General features: G+C 39.7%; 1 protein-coding gene across 1 annotated transcript in view; it reads right to left on the bottom strand.

Moving 5' to 3' along the window:
- ptprb (protein tyrosine phosphatase receptor type b) overlaps positions 1-19,304 on the bottom strand; it is a 51,179-nt gene that overhangs the window by 3,954 nt on the left and 27,921 nt on the right. The window contains exons 11-37 of the mRNA XM_005947888.2: positions 18,510-18,779; positions 18,334-18,392; positions 17,219-17,423; positions 17,017-17,114; positions 16,481-16,646; positions 16,270-16,400; positions 15,490-15,637; positions 15,137-15,406; positions 14,692-14,867; positions 14,436-14,586; positions 14,073-14,173; positions 13,683-13,848; positions 13,317-13,598; positions 10,638-10,916; positions 8,477-8,626; positions 8,239-8,378; positions 7,750-7,886; positions 7,549-7,655; positions 7,138-7,243; positions 5,956-6,036; positions 4,711-4,728; positions 4,505-4,586; positions 3,597-3,687; positions 1,254-1,330; positions 1,036-1,170; positions 742-864; positions 69-232 (exon numbers count right to left, since the gene is read on the bottom strand). Of these exons, the coding sequence (XP_005947950.1) occupies positions 69-232; positions 742-864; positions 1,036-1,170; positions 1,254-1,330; positions 3,597-3,687; positions 4,505-4,586; positions 4,711-4,728; positions 5,956-6,036; positions 7,138-7,243; positions 7,549-7,655; positions 7,750-7,886; positions 8,239-8,378; positions 8,477-8,626; positions 10,638-10,916; positions 13,317-13,598; positions 13,683-13,848; positions 14,073-14,173; positions 14,436-14,586; positions 14,692-14,867; positions 15,137-15,406; positions 15,490-15,637; positions 16,270-16,400; positions 16,481-16,646; positions 17,017-17,114; positions 17,219-17,423; positions 18,334-18,392; positions 18,510-18,779 (3,913 nt within the window). The remainder of the gene's footprint in view (positions 1-68; positions 233-741; positions 865-1,035; positions 1,171-1,253; positions 1,331-3,596; positions 3,688-4,504; positions 4,587-4,710; positions 4,729-5,955; positions 6,037-7,137; positions 7,244-7,548; positions 7,656-7,749; positions 7,887-8,238; positions 8,379-8,476; positions 8,627-10,637; positions 10,917-13,316; positions 13,599-13,682; positions 13,849-14,072; positions 14,174-14,435; positions 14,587-14,691; positions 14,868-15,136; positions 15,407-15,489; positions 15,638-16,269; positions 16,401-16,480; positions 16,647-17,016; positions 17,115-17,218; positions 17,424-18,333; positions 18,393-18,509; positions 18,780-19,304) is intronic.

Raw genomic sequence — 19,304 nt, 5'->3', positions numbered from 1 at the left:
CTAATGACGGGATTCTGTTAACTCACAGCCAATCAGATTTCTCCCTGAGGACAGCCTCAAGCATCTACCTGCAGTGAACGACGGTGGCTCCGGTGCTGGGCGATCGGTCCACATAGTCCCGGGCTGTCCTGACAAACTGGATCAGGGACTGGGTGCTCTCAGGGACGCCGTGATCAGGCCACACCGTGTAGTGGAAGTGACGCAGTACCCGAGGATAACTGCAGCTGCTCTCCTGTCCAGGTCGATAATGGATTTATTAGGATTGTTATCACCCATAGCAACATTCAAGGTCTGGATTTTGAGGCTTTAGATATAATGTAACATAATGACATAACGTTCGTTTCAACATAACATAGTGGAAATCAACTTTTTCATGGCCACACCAAAAACATGCAGAAATAATCAGAATAATCCTTCTGTAGCCTCTCGATTCACCCTCTCCATGAAACAAGGGTGGTTTCATGGAGGTTAGCTCCTCCCCTTTTAACAGATATTTGTACAGCAGGTGGGTGGACTCTCTGTCACAGAGATAAACATACTGTATAAGGATATCCCCTTAAAACCTCAAATCTCTGCAACTTTACAGACATTGTTTGGCCATGTTTATCACATGAGCTTTATTTAGAGAAGTTATGAAAATGAAAGCTTCACAATAAGTATATCCCTTCTTCATTCTTTAGATATTACTGCTTTTCTACATTTTTACGCTGGAATAAAAAACGAGAGTAAAAAGAGGCATACCGAGGTGATCTTGAACTCTCGGATGGTCCACTCAGGCAGGACAGACTCTGACAGCATCTGAATGACCAGATCACCGTAGTACAGAGGCTCTCTGTCTGCAGGCCAGTACTGGTCACACTTCACCTGGAAACACAGCATTCATATAGTTTAATTACTTCTCAGGGTTGAGTTTATCTTCCTTTGCTAACCTGTGAGAAGAATTTGGAGCTCTTTTCAGCTTGCAATCGAAGCTCATAATTTCAGTTTCATAATCGTTCCACTCAAGTGGACATTTTGATCAAGCGGACGCCTCACCCGTCCTTTCTCCACACACTGGGTCACCATGATGATGTTGTAGACGCCGTGCTCCCACACCATCCGCCAGAAATCATCTTTTGTGCCCGGGAGCGGCCCCTGGGTGGCAATGTACTCCCTGCGGTAGTTATTACCCTGCACATGTAGGCAAGAGAGGCGGTATTAGTGTCATTGTCAGTGAGTGCGCTCAGTTTGTGCTTTTTAGCATGTGCTCATACAGGTATGTAGCTGGCGTTGATGTAATCGGAGCAGGGGTCGTCCTCCAGGTACGACAGCTTCACTCGGGTAGAATCATCTAGAAAAATGAAGAAACAAGGCACCAGCGGCTTTCATTATCTTTAACGTGTAATTTAAACTAACTCTAATGCAATGAGTACTGAACTGGTTTAATAAATGTTGACTGAATTCCTCCCACTACATCCAGCATCCACAGAGCAACGTAACCATAAGGCGTTTTAGCTCCATTTTTGGTCTCCACCTGTTCTTATAAATAATTTCTGGGTTTTTAGCTTCTTAAGGTTTCTCTTTCTTCAAAAGCTGTAACTGTCTGCTGTTTGCTGCTGAGCTGGGCACTTATAGAGGTTATTTATTAAGTAGTCATTTACCTAAAATCAGTTTGTACACCCAGAACTAAAAGTGTGAAGGCTATAAAAGCACCACAGGGCGACAGCCAGACTCTGACTCTGAAGTATTGCTCCAGTTTTCTTGTTTCTTGTTTTCTGTGTTTCATCATTGTAGAAGTTTCACTGAAATGTCTTTTATCACATTTGTTTTTATCAGTTAACCTTTATTAAGCTGTCAGTATATAGAAAAAAGGCTAATCAGTTTGGTAGTGGTAGTGTGAAAAATCAGGGATAAATTAATATTTATTAATATTTATTAAAAATTGTTTGCCATTGTTTGGATAACATTAAAAATTTTGGATTAAAAACAGGTTTAACTGATGCTCTCAGTCATTCAGTTATTCTTATTTTTTTCTTGCAATTTTAATAAAATTTATATCATATTATTGCAGCTTTGCAATAATACTAAACATCAGATTCGCACATTTAACCTTAAACCAGCCAAAAACTAACAATTATGAAAATTGCCCAATTAAATTTCTATCAGTCTACTTAGTGAAGAAGCAACCATCATTTTGAGCTACTGAGGGCATATTTGTAAAAGCAATAAGCGCAGATTCCTTATAGTTTAATCAATATGGTCACATTAATGTTTCACCATAGGGTAAAGGATGCAGTTTATGTCTGATGGTGAAATTCTAACACATCCACTCCAGAATAAGTAATGAAAACAGTGTCTCTCACAGCTTTCCTGAGGTTCTTATTATTGAATGTGAAAGATGTGTGAATGTGAAACAGACTCAGTAATGACTCATTTCACTGAGAGAGAGAGAGAGTGTGTGTGTGTGGTGTAAGTGTGTTTACTTCTCTGACAGTTAATTATAGAGGTGATGTTGTAAATGTGGCACCTCAAGTCATAAATCAGATTTTTTTGCAGTTATAAATGACGGATGCTTAATTACTTTATTTTAAAATGAGGATACTTCAGAAGGAAAAACTTTGAAAATGACAAATTGTGGATGTGGAAATTTCATTTATAATTGCGTAAAACAGATGTACCAAACAATCTTCAGGTGATTAGAAATCTGTCTGTATATCACTCCCATAGCCAAAAATCAATGAACTAACATTTCAGACATTTAAAACTAATTTGGCATCATCCCCAACGACGCAGACAGAAAACATTTTCACATATGTATCATAATTTTAAACATTACATTTCACAGATGATTCATTAATTGAGTAATAACAATTAAAACATCAACTCTTTTGTGCTATTTCAAGCAAATGTTATTGTTACCTGAGTAAAGATTGCGTCATTCAAGGAAATTCAGATTCCGTGTCATTATTTAAAACAGCTCCTTTCTTTTTCTTTCTTTCTTTTTTTTTTTTAAATCAATCCATCCTTAATATAATTTAGCTGTTTTTCAGCCCATCATCACACTACCTTTGAATGAGCAAAAATTCAGTTATGCAAATTCATTAAACTGGACTCGGATACGAGGGCTGAAACTTTAAGATCAATTAAATTTGGTCAGTTGTTGGTATCAGCTGATCAACTGGTTGGAGGACATACCATTTTATAGTTTTTAATCTGCTGGTTGGAAAAAAGATGCTATGCAAAACTATTTTGTGACGTGTGGATAATAAATAATATAGAGGACAATCTGCTTGGGTGGCTAAGAAATGGAAACAAAAAGCTAATTAAATGAGTAAATATTCCACATAGATGCTGTATTTTCAGTAGTATTGTGTAATTATGAAGGCTTTTATCACCTCAAGCCTCAGAGTTCATCCTTGTCGCCAAGGGAACAGGTGCTGCCTCATTAAAGCTCTTGACGATGTGATAATTGCCATGATTTCCACTTTGATTTATTTTTCTTTCTCACTGAGGGACTTGAAGGGTTGTCAGCTAACTGTTATGTGGAGTGACTGTTTTTTTTTTCTTTTTAAGTTTTTGAGAAGCAAAAAAGCTTTAAAGCTAAAAACTGCACTTACATGGCAGGATGTTGTTGTAGCGGTTCTTTCCTCGGTTTTCCGGCACTCGGGCGACATCCATCGTCTGGTTACGGCCGACATCCTTCAGATCCTGAACAGAGATGAGAATAATTACATTTGTACAGTTATAAACATCAGGACTTTGTGACTAACAAGACCAGCCAAAAATCTGCTTTTGAAGAAAAGCAGTGCCATTCCTCATCAGAGTCATGGTACATTACTTGACCTTTAAGTTTCAGAGAAGCAATGATTGAAAAGCAAAATGGTTCTGAAAAGGCGGGCAAGTCGAACCAACAGCCAACTGGCATAAGCATGAGCCCAGAACAAGCAGTTTGATTTGCTGTGAAGTTGGTACACAATTGGAAGACTTTCAAGGTTTTTGAGTGTAAGATGGGTGTCCAAAACCCAGAGTTATTCCAACAGAGTGATCTGATGTTATTCAACTGAACTGTGAAGCACTTTGATGCAGTTTAAAAGACCTATTTTGTTTTATTTAATCAGTGACTGTATATCACAGAAGTACTTATTTTTTAATTTACCTGATTTAATTTAAGTTCATTTGTTGTTATTAATACCCACACAGTCAAAGGGACTGTGTGGGTATTAATTTTTCCTTATTTTATAATTTTAAAGGTGCTCAATGATGTCAAGAGAGGGAGCTGTGTTTGGTGAGGAAATAAATGGCTGCACCCGTTAGAGACTCTTCTGTCATTCTTAATGCCAGGGGCTGCTACAACAGTGATTTAATATTATTAATATGCAAAACCTCTGGTAAAAGAAACAGTGTGTCTTTCTGTCTTCCTGAGATTTAACACTCCAAATGAAAACTGAAGACATGCCCAACAAACAAATAGTATGATTGATCAGGTTCTTGAACACACTTTTTGTAATAATTTTCATACACTTACCTCAAACTCTTCAGAAAGCAAGTAGTTGGAGTCGGCCTGCAGCTTGGTCAGATGCGACTCGAAATGGCCCGCTTTGATAGGACTGAACAGAGAAAGATAGACAAATACTCAGCAAAAGGTATATACTGGAGGTAGAGTGGTGATTTTTAGATTTTTCAACAAATTAATTACATACAAAGTTTCAGAAATAAAGCCTAAACTCTCACCTGGTGATCCGACGGTTACTGCAACAGAAGATTAAAAAATTTAATTAATTCATGTGACAGTACAATAAGGTGGTGAAACATAGGTTGGTTTATAAAGGTGGATAATCAACTAGACAGTAACACAAACATAATACAGGAGTGAAAATGATACATTATGTATAGTTTTATCGCCTCTTGTAACATTATGCAGTAAGAAGAATACAATATGGTTCTGTTATAGCAATATTTCCAGTCTAGTCGACAGTCAAAACATCTCTATTATTTAATTCTTTATCTATTACTTAATTGTGTTGGTGAAGTCTTTATCAAAGAAAAAGCTGTATGTAACAGTCCAAAATGTATGCTCTCCTAGAGCTTTCATTTTCTAAAACAGTCCAGCGAGCTGGATTGGAGTCCTTGTTGTGCTAATTCTGGCCCCCGGGCCTTACATTTGACACCCTTGTTCTAAAATGTCATTGACTGTGATTTTATGCAAAAGTGGGGTTTAATTTAATAATCTATAATTTAGCTGGTTCAATCAACACTTAAAACATCTCATATACTCAGTCAAAGAAAACCTTACATTTGTGACCTTAAAGTCATTTTAATTCATGGCCCACAAGCTGAGGTGGGCTGGCCTATCCTGTGACAGAATGATGGACAGGCTGAGATGTCTGACAGACGTGTAATATGAAAAATACCACAACAACAGCCTATTTTTACACATTCGGTGGGTTTAAAACACTTGCGTCTAATCACATTACTGCAATTTACACGCCTTGCAAAGCTGTCCCGTAAGCCGAATTGGACCCTCTGGTCGGTTCTGGCCTAAATAATGCAGGAATTTTTCATCTGTGATTTGTTTCCAAGTGAATTTGAGATCTGATAATCACTGCTACCAGCAAACGCAGAGGAGCATCGTCTTTATGTCCAGTTAAAAAACACGCTGTAACTGTAAGCTGGGGTCATTTATGAAGCACAGAGAAGCTTTGTTTCTATGCTCTGTTACATTTGTGGTTGATGAGCTGTGGCCAATATACAAATGTATGCAGACACACACACACACACACACACTAATTAACAGATGCTGCGGCCTGTGGTGGGTGAATGATGAGGTAATCTGAGAGAGGGAGCGAGCACTTTATTGGAAACTAATTCTTCTTCACACACTCACATATTGGACGTGGGAGGTGTTGGAAACTAATCTCTCCCTCTCTCACGTACTGAAGAAGAATAATTATAGATGTGCCGCGCGCACAAACTTACCTCCGGACGCCCATATACATCCCTGAAGTTGGAACTTCTTTCCACATGCTCATCCTCACCACCGGGTTCTCCTGCACAGCCCTACACAGAAAATATCAGCACTGATTAGGAACATTAAGATCAAAGAGTTAAACCAATGAAAACATTCGAGCCCTGCCCTCTACGCTAATAAACATGTTCACCAAATCACAACTAATTAACTCTGCAAATTAGCTTAACAGCTAAATGACTGTGAGAAAACTGATGTGACATTTTGGAGCTAATTTTCTGTTCAGGGCTCTGTTGTGGGGCCATAAATGTTACATAAAGTCATGAAGCCAGTCGGAAATTTCACACTGATGCCACAGAGACAATGCCCCATCCAGAGTTAGTGGCATTGATGGTGTAGTATTAAAAAAGGAATGTGTGTTATCTCAGATATGCTTTAAAAAGCTGTTAAAGTGTCCATCGTTTTGACTTATACAAGAGGAAATCTGCAAACAGAAGAACAGATTCAACTTAAAGGTAAAAAACTCTAAGCTGTAGTTAAAAAAAAGTTTACTATTCTGTTCTTAGTCTGAAATAGAAAAACTTTTAAACTTAGCCAAATTATATTCTCCTTTTTCTTTGCACAATCTTAAACAGTCAGATGGTCCAAACAAACATGACCACAGGTTCAAATAATGGAGTAAGTGTTTGAAAACGGTAGAAGCCAGCAATCCAGTGTTTGGATCTCGGCCTAATCTGGCTTCATCAACAACTTTTCCTATATTTCACTTTGTTTTTAACTTGACTACAAACTGTGGCTTTCCCGCTTTGTTCTGATCGGTTTAACATTTGTTTTGAAGATTATGTAATCTGTTGTTATATTAATATTTCCCCTCTGTGTCTATCTCTGCTCCACTCCGTGTGTGAGGAAGTGCACTCAACGTGAAACTGTGAGCAGGGAAAGGATGCGCTAACATGACCAACTGGAGTTCAGCACCTTCACAGGTCTCTAAGAGAAAAAAAACCTAGATGATTTAATTTGAAAATCATTCAAATACACAGCTGTGTTTTAAACTCCCAAACACTGACTCATTCAAAGCTCCCGTAGTGGAGTTTCAGATTAAAGAGCAGGAAATGAGCAGCCCATGTTTTGGCTGATCTTACACTTCCAAGCGTCCTTGAGGTAACTACAAACAGAACGCCCAGTGTACTCACACTTTGCGTAGCCTCTGTCTGTAAGCCAGCAGAGAGACGACTGCCACCATCATACCAATGAGGAACATGCCAGCACTCAGACCCTCCACCACGCCACCTAGAGGCTCTGACAAAGAACAACACATATCGGGAGATAGCTGAGGTTAGACAGACCAGCTGTGATGTTTCAGCTTTTACTTCATGTGCCTTTGAGTGGAAGGTGTAGATAAAACATCTGTGTCATATTAATGCGTCAAAACTCAAAGACAAATTTTTAAAAATTTAGATGAGATGGTCCCAAAAAATTCATTAATTCTACTCATTGCTATCCTTAGTTTACGGAAAAGTTAGGTTTGGTTAAACTCAGGTTAGATTTTTAAAAGAAAAAGAATAAAATCTTTAATCATCAGTGAAAATGGTCGGCCGTCTCACCTGAGTGTGTCCGGAGTGGCTCTGACAGGTAAGTGTCAGTGAAGAGCGGCTGAGAAAACTCTCTGTGGTTCTCGTCAAACAGTCGGGTGAAGGCTCGCACGCTTAGCCTGCGCGAGCGGACACACACACATACACGGTCAGTAGCTGATGGGAGGTGTTTCTGTGCTCAGTGGCACTTCAGCAGCATCAGTTTCTCATTACCTGTATGATGTTTTGGCTTTCAGCGGCCCGTCACAGAAGGCACCGTAGCTGTCACTCAGATAGAGGTCACCGTCATGGTAATGATCACAGGATCCCCCCAGCCGGTCTCCTCCTGCGCCCAGGTTCACCTCCACCACCTGATCAGGTATTGATTGACCACATTAATATATTGACAGATATACAACCAGCACAGTTCTTATTCAGAGGGTGACTGTGATCATTTTTTTAACTTCTTCACTTTTTTAAAAATTATCTTAAAAAATGTAATAAAATTAAATATTTTAATTCTAATGTCTTAAATTTTAATTATGCAAATAAACAATAAATAAAAATGTTCTTCGTGAAGATCAGAATCTTGAGTTTAATCAGCACCTTTATAATGACTAAAGGTTTGGTTGTTTATGTCAAGTCTACAGAAAACAAATATTTTGTTTGCATTTTTAGAAAAGTTAGAAAAAGATCTATTTCAACATGTAATTTGCAGATTACCTGCCCAGCAGAACTCTCAGTGTCCTGTGGACAGCGGCTGGGGAAGTAGGCAGTCTGATAGGCTCTGACAGATGAGTTGCTGATGTAGTCGCGGTATGAGGGCAGTGGGTGGCGCTGTTCTGGCTGCAGCATTTCATTGGCTGTCAGAAGAGACAAAAGAACTTGTCTACCTCCAGTTTGTCTGTCTGGAAATGAATGTAAGTCAAAGTAATGTAAACATGTGTTGGTGTGTTTGTACCATCAGACTCGGCCACGATCACGGTGAAGTATCGGACGGCTCCATTGGTGTCGCTGAACCAGGAGCAGTTAAAGCGAAACAGGATGGAGGATGACTTGATCTTCGATGACCTTTTGGTGACACATACACTTTGAGGTGGGACAGGAGGGCCTGACAGGAGAGAGGACTGGTTAAACAAATATAAGTGCCATTTTGACTTTTTATTGAATATATTTTTAGCTCATAATAATTGCAGTAATCATTTTAAAAATTTAGTTGGAATTTTTGTTTATTCTCTCAAGATTTGGATATTTTATCAAGCTCATAAACTATTTTATAACTGTGAAATTATCATATGACATACATGATTATTCATGGCATTTAAAAATATTGTAATATTAATTGCAAAATAAACAGCACATTGAAATGTTTTTTCTGAAAACTCTGAAACAAGAAATGTACAAAAGTTTATAAAAACAAAAATTCTCAAAAGAGAAAAACAATATTATGCTTCCACGATCAGCACAATAGTATCACATGGTGATCATCACTACTAGTATACCACAACACTGTGAAAAGTATATAAAAATATAGTTTTGTTGTTTCTGAAGAAACTGGCTTTTCCAATTTCCATTCGCTCTTTCTCCCAGTTTCATCCTTAGCTTTCTCTCTTCCTGAAATGCCACCTATAAAAAAACTTGTGGATTTTCTGCCTTTTTCTGTTTCCAGTGCGCTTGTGTCAGGATGATTTATAATGCAACACAAGCACAAAGAGGGAGGAAGAGATGGACGTGAACTAAGGGGGGAGAAAGAGAAGAAAGGAAAAGGTTCTAGCAGAGGAGAAAAGTTTCCAGAGTGTTTGGGGTCATGGTGACTTTTTCAAAAAGGGCAAAGAGAAAAATAAAGTGACACTTCGAAGATTAAGAACCTGTGTGTGTGTCTCCTTCCTTCATTATGAACACACACACACACACACACACACAAAAGTTCCCTTCTGTTGTTTATTTTTTATTGTAGCAGGAGTTGACTGCACCAGATGTTCAAACTCTGCCTAGTTAGATAGAATCATAGGAGGAAGTGTGCTATTTAGAGGTTTTAGACCCTTAATAAATTAAAGATAACGCCTTTTAGTTCCAATTCAGTGTAAGGTATAGCTACATACATATACAGCAGAAACAAATGGGTTTGACAGCAAACACGGATGATGTCGAGTCAGATCCCTTCTGTTTCTCTCTGGCACCCATGACAGGATCATGAAGTCATGAAGTTGGCTTATTCAAATAAGAGCTGGGTTTTAGAGTGAGTGAACAACCAATCACAATTTAGTTTGCTTGTAAAATGACAAACGTGACCTTAAACCTGAATGTTATTAGTGAAAAAACTCATGGCGAGTTCCCTAAAATGTGAACCACAATCTGGGAGTGAATTATGGGTAGACAGCTGACGGGCAGCTGTGCCAAAGTCAGTGATGTAAAAAAAATGTCTGCTCGAAGCTTTTCTTGGACTTTCAAGTAAGGAGAAATCTGTTCACAAGAGCTGCTTTATGTTGCTTTAAGTTAGTCATGGGCTGCTAGTTTGACTCATGGTAACTGCTAATTGAGTATTTCTAGCTTGCCATGTGATTACTGGTTATTGTTGATGTGTCAATCACAGCAGTAAAGTCAAACATCAGTCACTGAATCTCGCCTTAGCATTCCACCCTCTCCTCCAAATGTGATTGTGTTTGGCTACAGAAACCCAAGATGGCAGTGGACATAAAGCTTAACTACAAGTTAAAAACATTTGAGCGTTTTTAAGGAATTAGTTCAGAAAAGTATAGAATAGTATAATGCCACTGAAACAGGTAAAGAAAACTGACTATGCACAAACTTGGAGTAAAGTCAGTCTTCAGTTCCCTCTTTGTTTCCCAGGTGAGCAGTCCTACTTAAACTGAGGTTTTATTTAAACAACCAAATCCAACACTTTACCTGAGGGGAATATTGGTGTGTGTATGTATGCTTGTCTATCTATCAATGTGAGGACCAATGAAATTTAATGAAAAGTGAGGACTGTTCTGGGTCAGTCCTCACATGCTTAAAGGGTCTTAGTTCAGGGCTCAGGTCAAAAAGGTTTAGGTCCAGGTTAGGTGCCTGAGACTGCCTTATTTAAATGAAGATCCTTGTAAGTGTGTGCTTAAACTCACGGTCGATCATAGTGACGGTGGTGTGTGTCACCGGCGGGCTCGTCTGTCCGGCTGATGACACTCTGACTGTCACAGAGTATTTCCTGTATGGCTCCAAGTGGTCCAGTGTCACCGCTGTGACGCCTCCCACTAGCTTCAATGCTGAGATCAGCTCCCGGTCATCGTAGCGCCGACACTCAACCTCGTAAGAGTCAAAGTCAGCGTGTGGAGGTGACCAGGAGCAAGAGAGGGAGGAAGAGGAGAGAGGGAAGCAGTGGATGGACTTTAGAGAAGATGGACCTAGAAAAGAGGAGATAAGGACACAAGGAGAGGAAAGAAGTATAGAAAAAATGAAGACAAGATGAGAAGAAAGATGATGAATGAAAAGTGACAAAAGGAGACAGAAAGAACAAATCCAATGAACTTTCTGTTTCTCACTTTGCTTATTTTCAAGTTTGACCTTCATGAGTAAAATAAATTCCTTATGGTGTTTATTTTTTCAAAACAGAGAGCGACAAGTCTGCTGCTGCTAAAGTCCCCATTTATTTTTCCTGATCAGATGATAAAATCACTCTTTAAGAGATGATGAATGTGCCCGAGGACAAAGACAGAGGCAAAGGACAACACATTTGTCATTTTTTTGGCTGGGAGCAGACAGAAGATAGAAAAATAAGATGGAACTTTTGTATTCAAGAGGTGAAAATAAGGGCTTTTGATCTGTAAACATGAGCTAATTATGACATAATTATTGTACTACAAAATTATTTGGATTAAAACTCCTGTGAGTTGTTGAAATTCGTTCGATTTGGGTAAGAGAAGAAAGCAGGCTGAGTCCGGGTAGGTGTCAAAAATAGTGATCTTTATTTTACACACTTTGCGCAGAGTGTGGGAAGAAAACTTGCAATACAATCTTCTGCGAATGGACCGCTCCCCATCCTTATATTACTGGAACTGATAACAGTTCCCCACACTCAAAAAGTTCTCCTTATATAGACATCAACTGCTACTTTAGAGAAAAACAAGTGTGTATTATGTTGTGCAGTTTTGTGAAAGTATGTACAAAGAGAGACTGTCCTAAGACGACCTCCCTGTCCTTACTTAGTGTGTGTGTGAACGTGCGTGTTTTACATAACTATGTACATGTTGTTATTTGCCTGAATATGTGCAAGTGACTGGAACAGGCCCTGCTGGACCCACCAGATCGAGTGGTGTGAAGACACTGATGTACAACAGCTTAAGCATATAGAAAGAAAAATACAGAACAACAATAGACTGATTAAAGTGATGATAATCTGTATACATTAATATTCGCTCCGATTAACATAGATGTAATTCAAAGATTATTCTGTCAACTGATTCAACAATGGTAAATGATTAATCAATGATAGGTCTGATTATAAACTGTGACCATAAGAATACAAAATAAAACATCTCTTGTCCACAGAGTACAACAGATAAATAAATAAAATCAGCACTAATCTGACTGCCCTTTAACAAAGTAAAAATATCTAGGTTGCCCCCTGGTGGATAGGTGGAGTATAAGACATGTGCTCCGCCCCCTCTTACATTAGCCAAACCAAATAAGTGAATATTTTGCTGAGATTAATTCATTCTTATTTCATTTGTGCTCATTTCTGCTGACCAGTTTTTGATTGGTTATTTCATGCAGTTTAACGGTTAGTAGTCATTATAACTTAAATCAATATGAATCCATGATTCAGTGAAAGTGTACACAGGTTACATGTAGAGACAGCGTCTATCAATGTCCTCCAAGCCTTTTTGAAATGTTAAAAATAATGGCAAACGATTAAAGGTAATAACAAAAACGTCAAGCTGTTCCGTTATCATCTTTAAACATTTAAAGATGGATTGATACTCTGCTTTTTGGTTGTAAAAATAGTTTTCGGGCTTTGGGGTGCACTCACCTGGGTCTGTATTCAGTGAAGAATGAGTACAACATACCTCTGATAAACAGAGATTACTTGCATTCAGTTGTTTTTCAGAGGGATTTTTTGAGCCTTTTCCTTTAAGTCGTCGTTACTCTTCTAATGATACACAAGGAACTTTTGGCCATGTACAGATCTAGCTTTTAATTTTGTACTTCCTGTCTGAGTGAACTCAAAATAAGGGCTTCTCTGTCGGTATCTATAAATGTGTTAAATACTTCATCACTTCGTCTGCTGGAAATTAAAAAAGGAAGCTGTGAAGAGAAACTGGGTCAGATTTATTTAAATATATGTGACCTGGATATTTTTTATTCCTCTCCCTGATGGTTTCAGTCCCTGCAGCCAAAAACCCTCTGGACAAGCAGGATAGGATTAAAAATGGATTTAACTCCACAGAGAGACTCAGAGCCTCTGTTGTGCTGCCATCAAGTGGAATAAAATCATAAATGCAGCTGGTTTGTAAAATGTTTTTAAAGCTTTGGATCCTCTTCTTGTAAGCTGATAGTATTTTTTAATGTTTGCTCAAATTACCTATAAACATAAATAAAACCATAAAGATTGTCAAATGTGCGGTCAGAGGTTGATTAATCCTGATCTGATTAACAGAAAATGCAAGAAACATGCCAAAATTAATATGCAGAAAAATTTTCCACCATCAGGAAATATTAAGAGAGTAAGGTCAGTATAAATAAGTCTGATTAAATACTCGCACAGTAGTAATTGATTTATTTTTCTTCCTTTAGATTCCCCCTACTTGTTCTTATGTTCCTCTGGATTGGCTGGCTCCTGACTGTTGGTCCACCTTTGGCTCCGCCCCCACTAGCAGTCATCAGAGTGAAGTTGTACTCTCGCCCTGGAAACATCCCGCCCACAATGCAGCTGGTCAGATGGGTTTGTGTGACCGTCAGCTGATCAGGAGGAGTCCACTGCAGACTGAAGTTACTGTAGTCTCCTTTGGTGGGAACAGCCCACAACAGCTCTATTGTGTCATTGCTTGGGCCTTGTTTGACGGACAGGTGGGCAGGCGGTTGGGGAGCTGGGGAAAAAAAGTAATCAAAATAATTTGGCATTTAAACTACATCAAAAAAAATGTGCTTGTGTGTATTTTCATTTCACTCACAGGTGCGCCCAAATGCTGAAACATTATTGGTCAAATCTCCACTGTGCGTGATGACCTCAGCACGGTACAGTCTACCAGGGACCAGCGCAGTGAAGGTGTGACTTGTGTGCTCCGCACCAAGAGTCTGGGCTCCCAGGGTGGATCCAGAAACATCGTACAACACCACCTTACGTAACAGGGAAACAAACAAATCAGCATGAGATTCTAATTGAGAACTCCACTGAAATTTTTTCTGTTTTAAAATCGGAGAGTCATGGGGAGGAATTTAATTCTAAACCATAAAGATCAAACTCTGCAAAACATGGCTAGTGGGATTTATTTTTTTGTGGACTGAAGGAGGAGGTCATGTTTGCAACAGTTTAACTGCAAATATTACAGAGATACATTTACCTCATAACTGCTAAAGCTTCCCTCTCCATGGTGCCAGCTGACTCCCAGTCTGTCCGTCCATCCTGAACTCTCGACCTGTAGAGATGAGACTGGAGATGGGACTGCAGAGCAGAGGGGGGACAAAAAGGAAGAAGACATTTTAACAATGTGACTGAGGTAAGTGAAATGAGAAGAAACAGAAAGAAGAAAATTTTAAGAAAATAGCAAGGAAAGATGGAAGAGGAGAAACTATCTGAATAAATGCCAAGAACGTGGAAAAAATATCTTGAAGGTGAGAAAAGATGAGGACAGAATGAAATGAAGGCTAAGCGATGGCTGTGATGTTTGTATCCATACAACATCCATACAACAGCACTGACTGACCGGTTCTGGCCAGCACAGATGATTCGCTGCTCATGTCTCTGCTCCAGCTCACCACCTGCAGCTTGTACAGACTGCCTGCTCTCAGCCCAGAGAACACACAGCTGTCTGCAGCCGAGCCCACCTTCTGCAGGTCCACCTGTTCACCTGCATTCTGAAGAACACACAGCGCACATTAACACGATGAAACTTAGCAAGAACTTAGCTTAGAAACTTAGCTTAGCATGAACATCAGGAAACATGTGAATGTTGATCCCACCGTGTGATGATCCCTCCTGCTCCCAGGAGAGCCCTGCCTGTGATTGGTGGTCCCCTCAGAGATGCTGTACAGGGTCAGGTCATAGATGTCGACATGGCCATCGGATGGACGCCAAGAGAAGGAGAGAGAGGAGGTGTTGGCTGAAATGACCAATAGATTACTGACGGCAGCGGGACCTGAAGAAGAAAGGATTCACCTTGGGTCAAAGTGTGCATTGATAGGAGGTTCTTTCAGGAGGTTCTTTAGTGAAAATACTTCTTTTGACATGGGAGTCTATGGGGCCTGAATGACTGCTGGAGCCTCTAGTGGATGTCACAGAAACTGCAGGGTTTCAACACTTTTTAAAAAAAAACATGTAGCAGAAGAGTCATAGTTGTATCATAATTAGTTTTATACGTCATTAACGATCCGTCCTCTTAGTAAAAACTTCTAAATTGCAACTTACGTGTTTGCCCCTCTGCGCTTGCCTCCAGTGACGGCATGCCACCACTCAGCGTTACGACCCTCACGCGATACCACTTCCCTGACGTCAGACCTTCCAGAAGCTCGCTTCGACTCTCGGCTGCCACCGTTCTATTGATCACCATAATGCCGGCCTCGTCCAGCAGCTGCAGGCTGTAGCTGTCATATGCGCCCACTGGTCGCTCCCAGCTGACGGTGAGGCTGTGGGTGGTGTGATCATTATCAGCCTGGAGGGCTGTGACTCTGGCTGGAGCTGTGGTGAAGGAGAGAATTTACCTATGTTCAGTCTGCACTGATCTAAATGACAAAACTCTAATAATCTGTCAGGTGCCTTACCTGTCCTGCCTGTGGCTGTGTTGCTATTGCTTAGCTTCCCACTCATCGATTGGACAGTGATGGTATAAAGGTGACCTGGGGTCAGCTCTAAAAAGTCCAGGGTGGTGACATGTTTGGGAACAGGACGAGTGTCGATAGTGACTCCGTCCTAAAGACAGAAAGTTGAGAGAGAAGTCTTAAGTCGTCTGTTACTCCACCACCTCCGCATCCCTTCATTATACAGTCTGAACATCACCCATTCATCAGTCAACCCAATGCGTACATGAGCTGCTCGTGTTGGTGTGGAACTGAAAGTACACACATTTTTAGATGTCTTTAATTTTTAATACATTTAATTTAAATTATGAGTTCATATGACTGCTGAATGTTTTCAGCTCAAACTAGGGTGTACTCATGCTGGGAATGTTTGCCTTGTACTGTCCTTTAGCACAATCATCCCTACACCCAGGCCCATGTTTGTTATTAAAGCAATTTTTACAGCAGAATGTTGATTTCCTGTCTGAGTTATATACCACACCCCGAACTGTCATCTGGTGCTTTATTGTGTTTTTTTATACAAATAAAAACATTTCCATTATATTATACTTATACAGAACAGGTACAAAATCACACTGAACCTATTATTCCATCCAACTGTATACATTTCAAACTAATATGTTTATGATGTGTGAAACTTGCAGTGTTTCATATCAGATGCATTTTTATGAATTGCAGTTGAAGTTGGAATCAAAAAAGGGGTTAAACAAATCATGTGGTGAGGTGTCTTTGGTATTAACTTACCCCGGTCAACAGGGACACAATGTACATGTCCAGGTCTCCTTCGCCAGGAATCCAGGAAGCCAAAAGTCCAGCAACAGAGTCAGTCAGACCAGGTTGTGGAACCAGGTGGAGGTTTCCTACAGCTCTGGGAACTGAAGACGAGATGGATTTACTAAACTTCAACCCAAGATGCTTGCAGTGAAGCTGTGAACATATACTCTGCATTTCTAACCTGTTCGCCCCTCAATGAACTCTGCTCTCTGATATGATCCACTGAATGTCGCCACCACAATCTTATAAAGCCGCCCAGGCGTCAAAGAGGTCAGCCGGTGTTGTCGCACCTCACCACCCAGCGTGACCGGAGGGAATACTCGAGAATCGTTGAAGAGCAGAGTGACCTGGAGGTACAGGAAGTGGTGCAGTGAGATGAGTTCATCCTCTGGGAAACAGGGGTTCAATTCATGTTTGATGATACATTTTAACATTGTTAAATCATATCAGTGGGAAAATGCACTTAGAATACTTCACTTACTCCACAATTTTTAAGTAATTATAGTATAGTTATTTTAACCATAACCCTATTAAACATACTTAAAGTACCTGCTTACTCGATCATATTTTTAAATTCCCTCAGTAATATCTGAATTACAACACATTATAGCTGATACTGATTATTTAGACCGGTGCTTTCAGATTGGACTGAAAAATGTTCAGGTGTTTGTCTATGAATTACTAAATATTTTTTAAACAAAGTTTTGTGAAGCACACCTCATAGTAATCCACGTCTCCAGGGGCGGGGCTCCAGGTGACGTTCAACTTGTCGGTTCCTGCATTGCTGAGTAACAGATTCTGAACAGCTGCAGGAACTAAAATACAAAATTCATCCCAATCAGGAGAAATAACACACACAAAAAGAACTTTTCTGTAATATTACCATGTTAGGTCATTTTTCACGTTATCTCTCACTCACAGGTGCGTCCATCAGTGGAGATGCTGCTGACATAGTCTCCACTCCAGGTTTCCACAGTGACAGTGTAGAGTCTACCCGATGTCAGAGATGAGAAGACGCACTCGTTGTGTCCTGCTGAGACACTCTTATTCTGCAGCACGGTGTGATTGTAACGGATCAGAACCACGTAGCGGTCGAGAACCCCAGCCGCTTGGCGCCAGTACACCTGAAAGTATGACACAATATGATCACATAGTAATATTTAAAAATGTAAAGAATCAATCAATCAGCTTTATGACTCTCTGTTGGTTCTAGCTTTACTCTTATTTGTATGTTCGATAACTCCTTCACCCAAGTTAACTAAACCTAGTTATGGCGAGACCAGGTGCTCTAGTTCAAAGCTGATGGTGGGGTTCCTCAGGGCTAGGTACTTAGCTCATTTTTATTTTCAATACATATGTGCTCAGGCATGTTAGAGTAGTGCACATCATCAGTGTTATGTAGATGACACCCACATCTATTTCAGCTGTAATCCCGACATGAATAAAGTGTGCCACCTGTTTTGCAGACAACAGCCACTCCTGTTTTAGCTGTAACGGTTTGTGTAATGGGTGCTAATTTGTTCTCAATTAAGCCAGCTAGAAATATTTGTTTTGATGATTATTCAGCCTTAAAACAGATAACCCCCACATTAATTTTGGCTGTGACTCTTTTGTTATGTGTAAGATTAAAGTGTCTTAAAAACATGAATCATTTAATTAAAAATATATAGTTTATACAAAAATCCCAACACATTATTTGAGGGTAATTTAAAGTAGTGAGAAATTTCCTTTTAATCTACTTTTGTGTTGTCAAAAAAAATGACACTTTTGCGACTTAATTCCTCTTAACAAATCCATAATTTAGTCTCTCAGAGCCTGAAGTCGCAACACAGGTTCAGAAGTAAAATCGTTTTTGGACTATCAAAAAAAAACCCCAAACATTCAAATATCCCCGAAAGTTGTCTTTTTCTGAGATATAGACCACTTAGGTTATCATTTCACTAAGAGAGCTTTAAAAAAACAAATAAAACAAGTAAAAAACTGCAACAGTAACACCAAATTAAATTAAATGTTATTCTTGTTACACAGATATACCTTGAGAAAGTTGTCTCTTCCAGAGTGAACAGCTATTGGATTTTGCACAGTGGCTGGTTCTGCAAAATGGAACAAAAGACAAAGCAACAGAGATGTTTTAACTTAAGTACAAACAAAACTGGTAGATGGTAAAATAAACATAAACTCAGACAAATATAAAAGGACTGGATTCTTACGTGTTCGAGCTAGGACGGTGGTGGCAGTCTCCAGGTCGCCACTCCTTGTTTTTATGACCACCGAGTAAAGCCGGCCAGCCTCCAGCGACCTGAATGAGCACTCAGGTGGTGAGGAGTGGGACACAACAAATTTATGTTTAGAAATTCCCTTCCTCTCCTCAAGGCAGACCAGGTAGCTGTCCACGACTCCTGACACAGGACGCCACGACACCTGCAGAGCATCAGACTTGCCGCCATTTGAAACAGTTATCTCAGAGACAGGCTCCGGGGCTGAAAATAAAAATATCATTGTATCGTTTTTACTACAGTGTTAAATATTTGTAATATAGAGAATGAAATGAATGTATCTCTTTAAAAAAAAGTGCATAAATTGTAAATTCAAAAAAACATAAATAACCTTTATCCCTTTTGTTTCTCAAACTTTTCTTAAAAGCAAACAATGAAAATTGCGTATGCCATTGCAGATACAGCAATGATGCCACTTACTGACCAATAGAAGGTTATTTGAGGGGATTGAGGGTGGAGTCAGGTTTTGTTTCTCTACAGTCTAAATACTGATTCCTTAGCAGGAGAACAATACAGACATTCACATCCTGTCACGGACCCAGTTCCAGGGATTCGGGGTTTGTGAGCAGTCTGGACTACTATTGTAGTTATTATCATTATTATTGTGGTTATTGTTATTATGGTTGTGTCTGCTGTCCTGTTTTCCGTGTTGGTGTACTGTCAGGTGTTTATGGGTGTGTGCATGTGTGTGAGGGTGCAGTCGTGGCAGGCACTTCTAGGCCTGGTGGG

Source organism: Haplochromis burtoni, unplaced genomic scaffold (assembly GCF_018398535.1).
Source record: "Haplochromis burtoni strain Fernald_Lab_line unplaced genomic scaffold, NCSU_Asbu1 Contig_559, whole genome shotgun sequence".
Classification (NCBI taxonomy): Eukaryota; Metazoa; Chordata; class Actinopteri; order Cichliformes; family Cichlidae; genus Haplochromis; species Haplochromis burtoni.
Note: the sequence above shows the minus strand (reverse complement) of the source record. Positions and strands in the feature narration are given on the sequence as shown.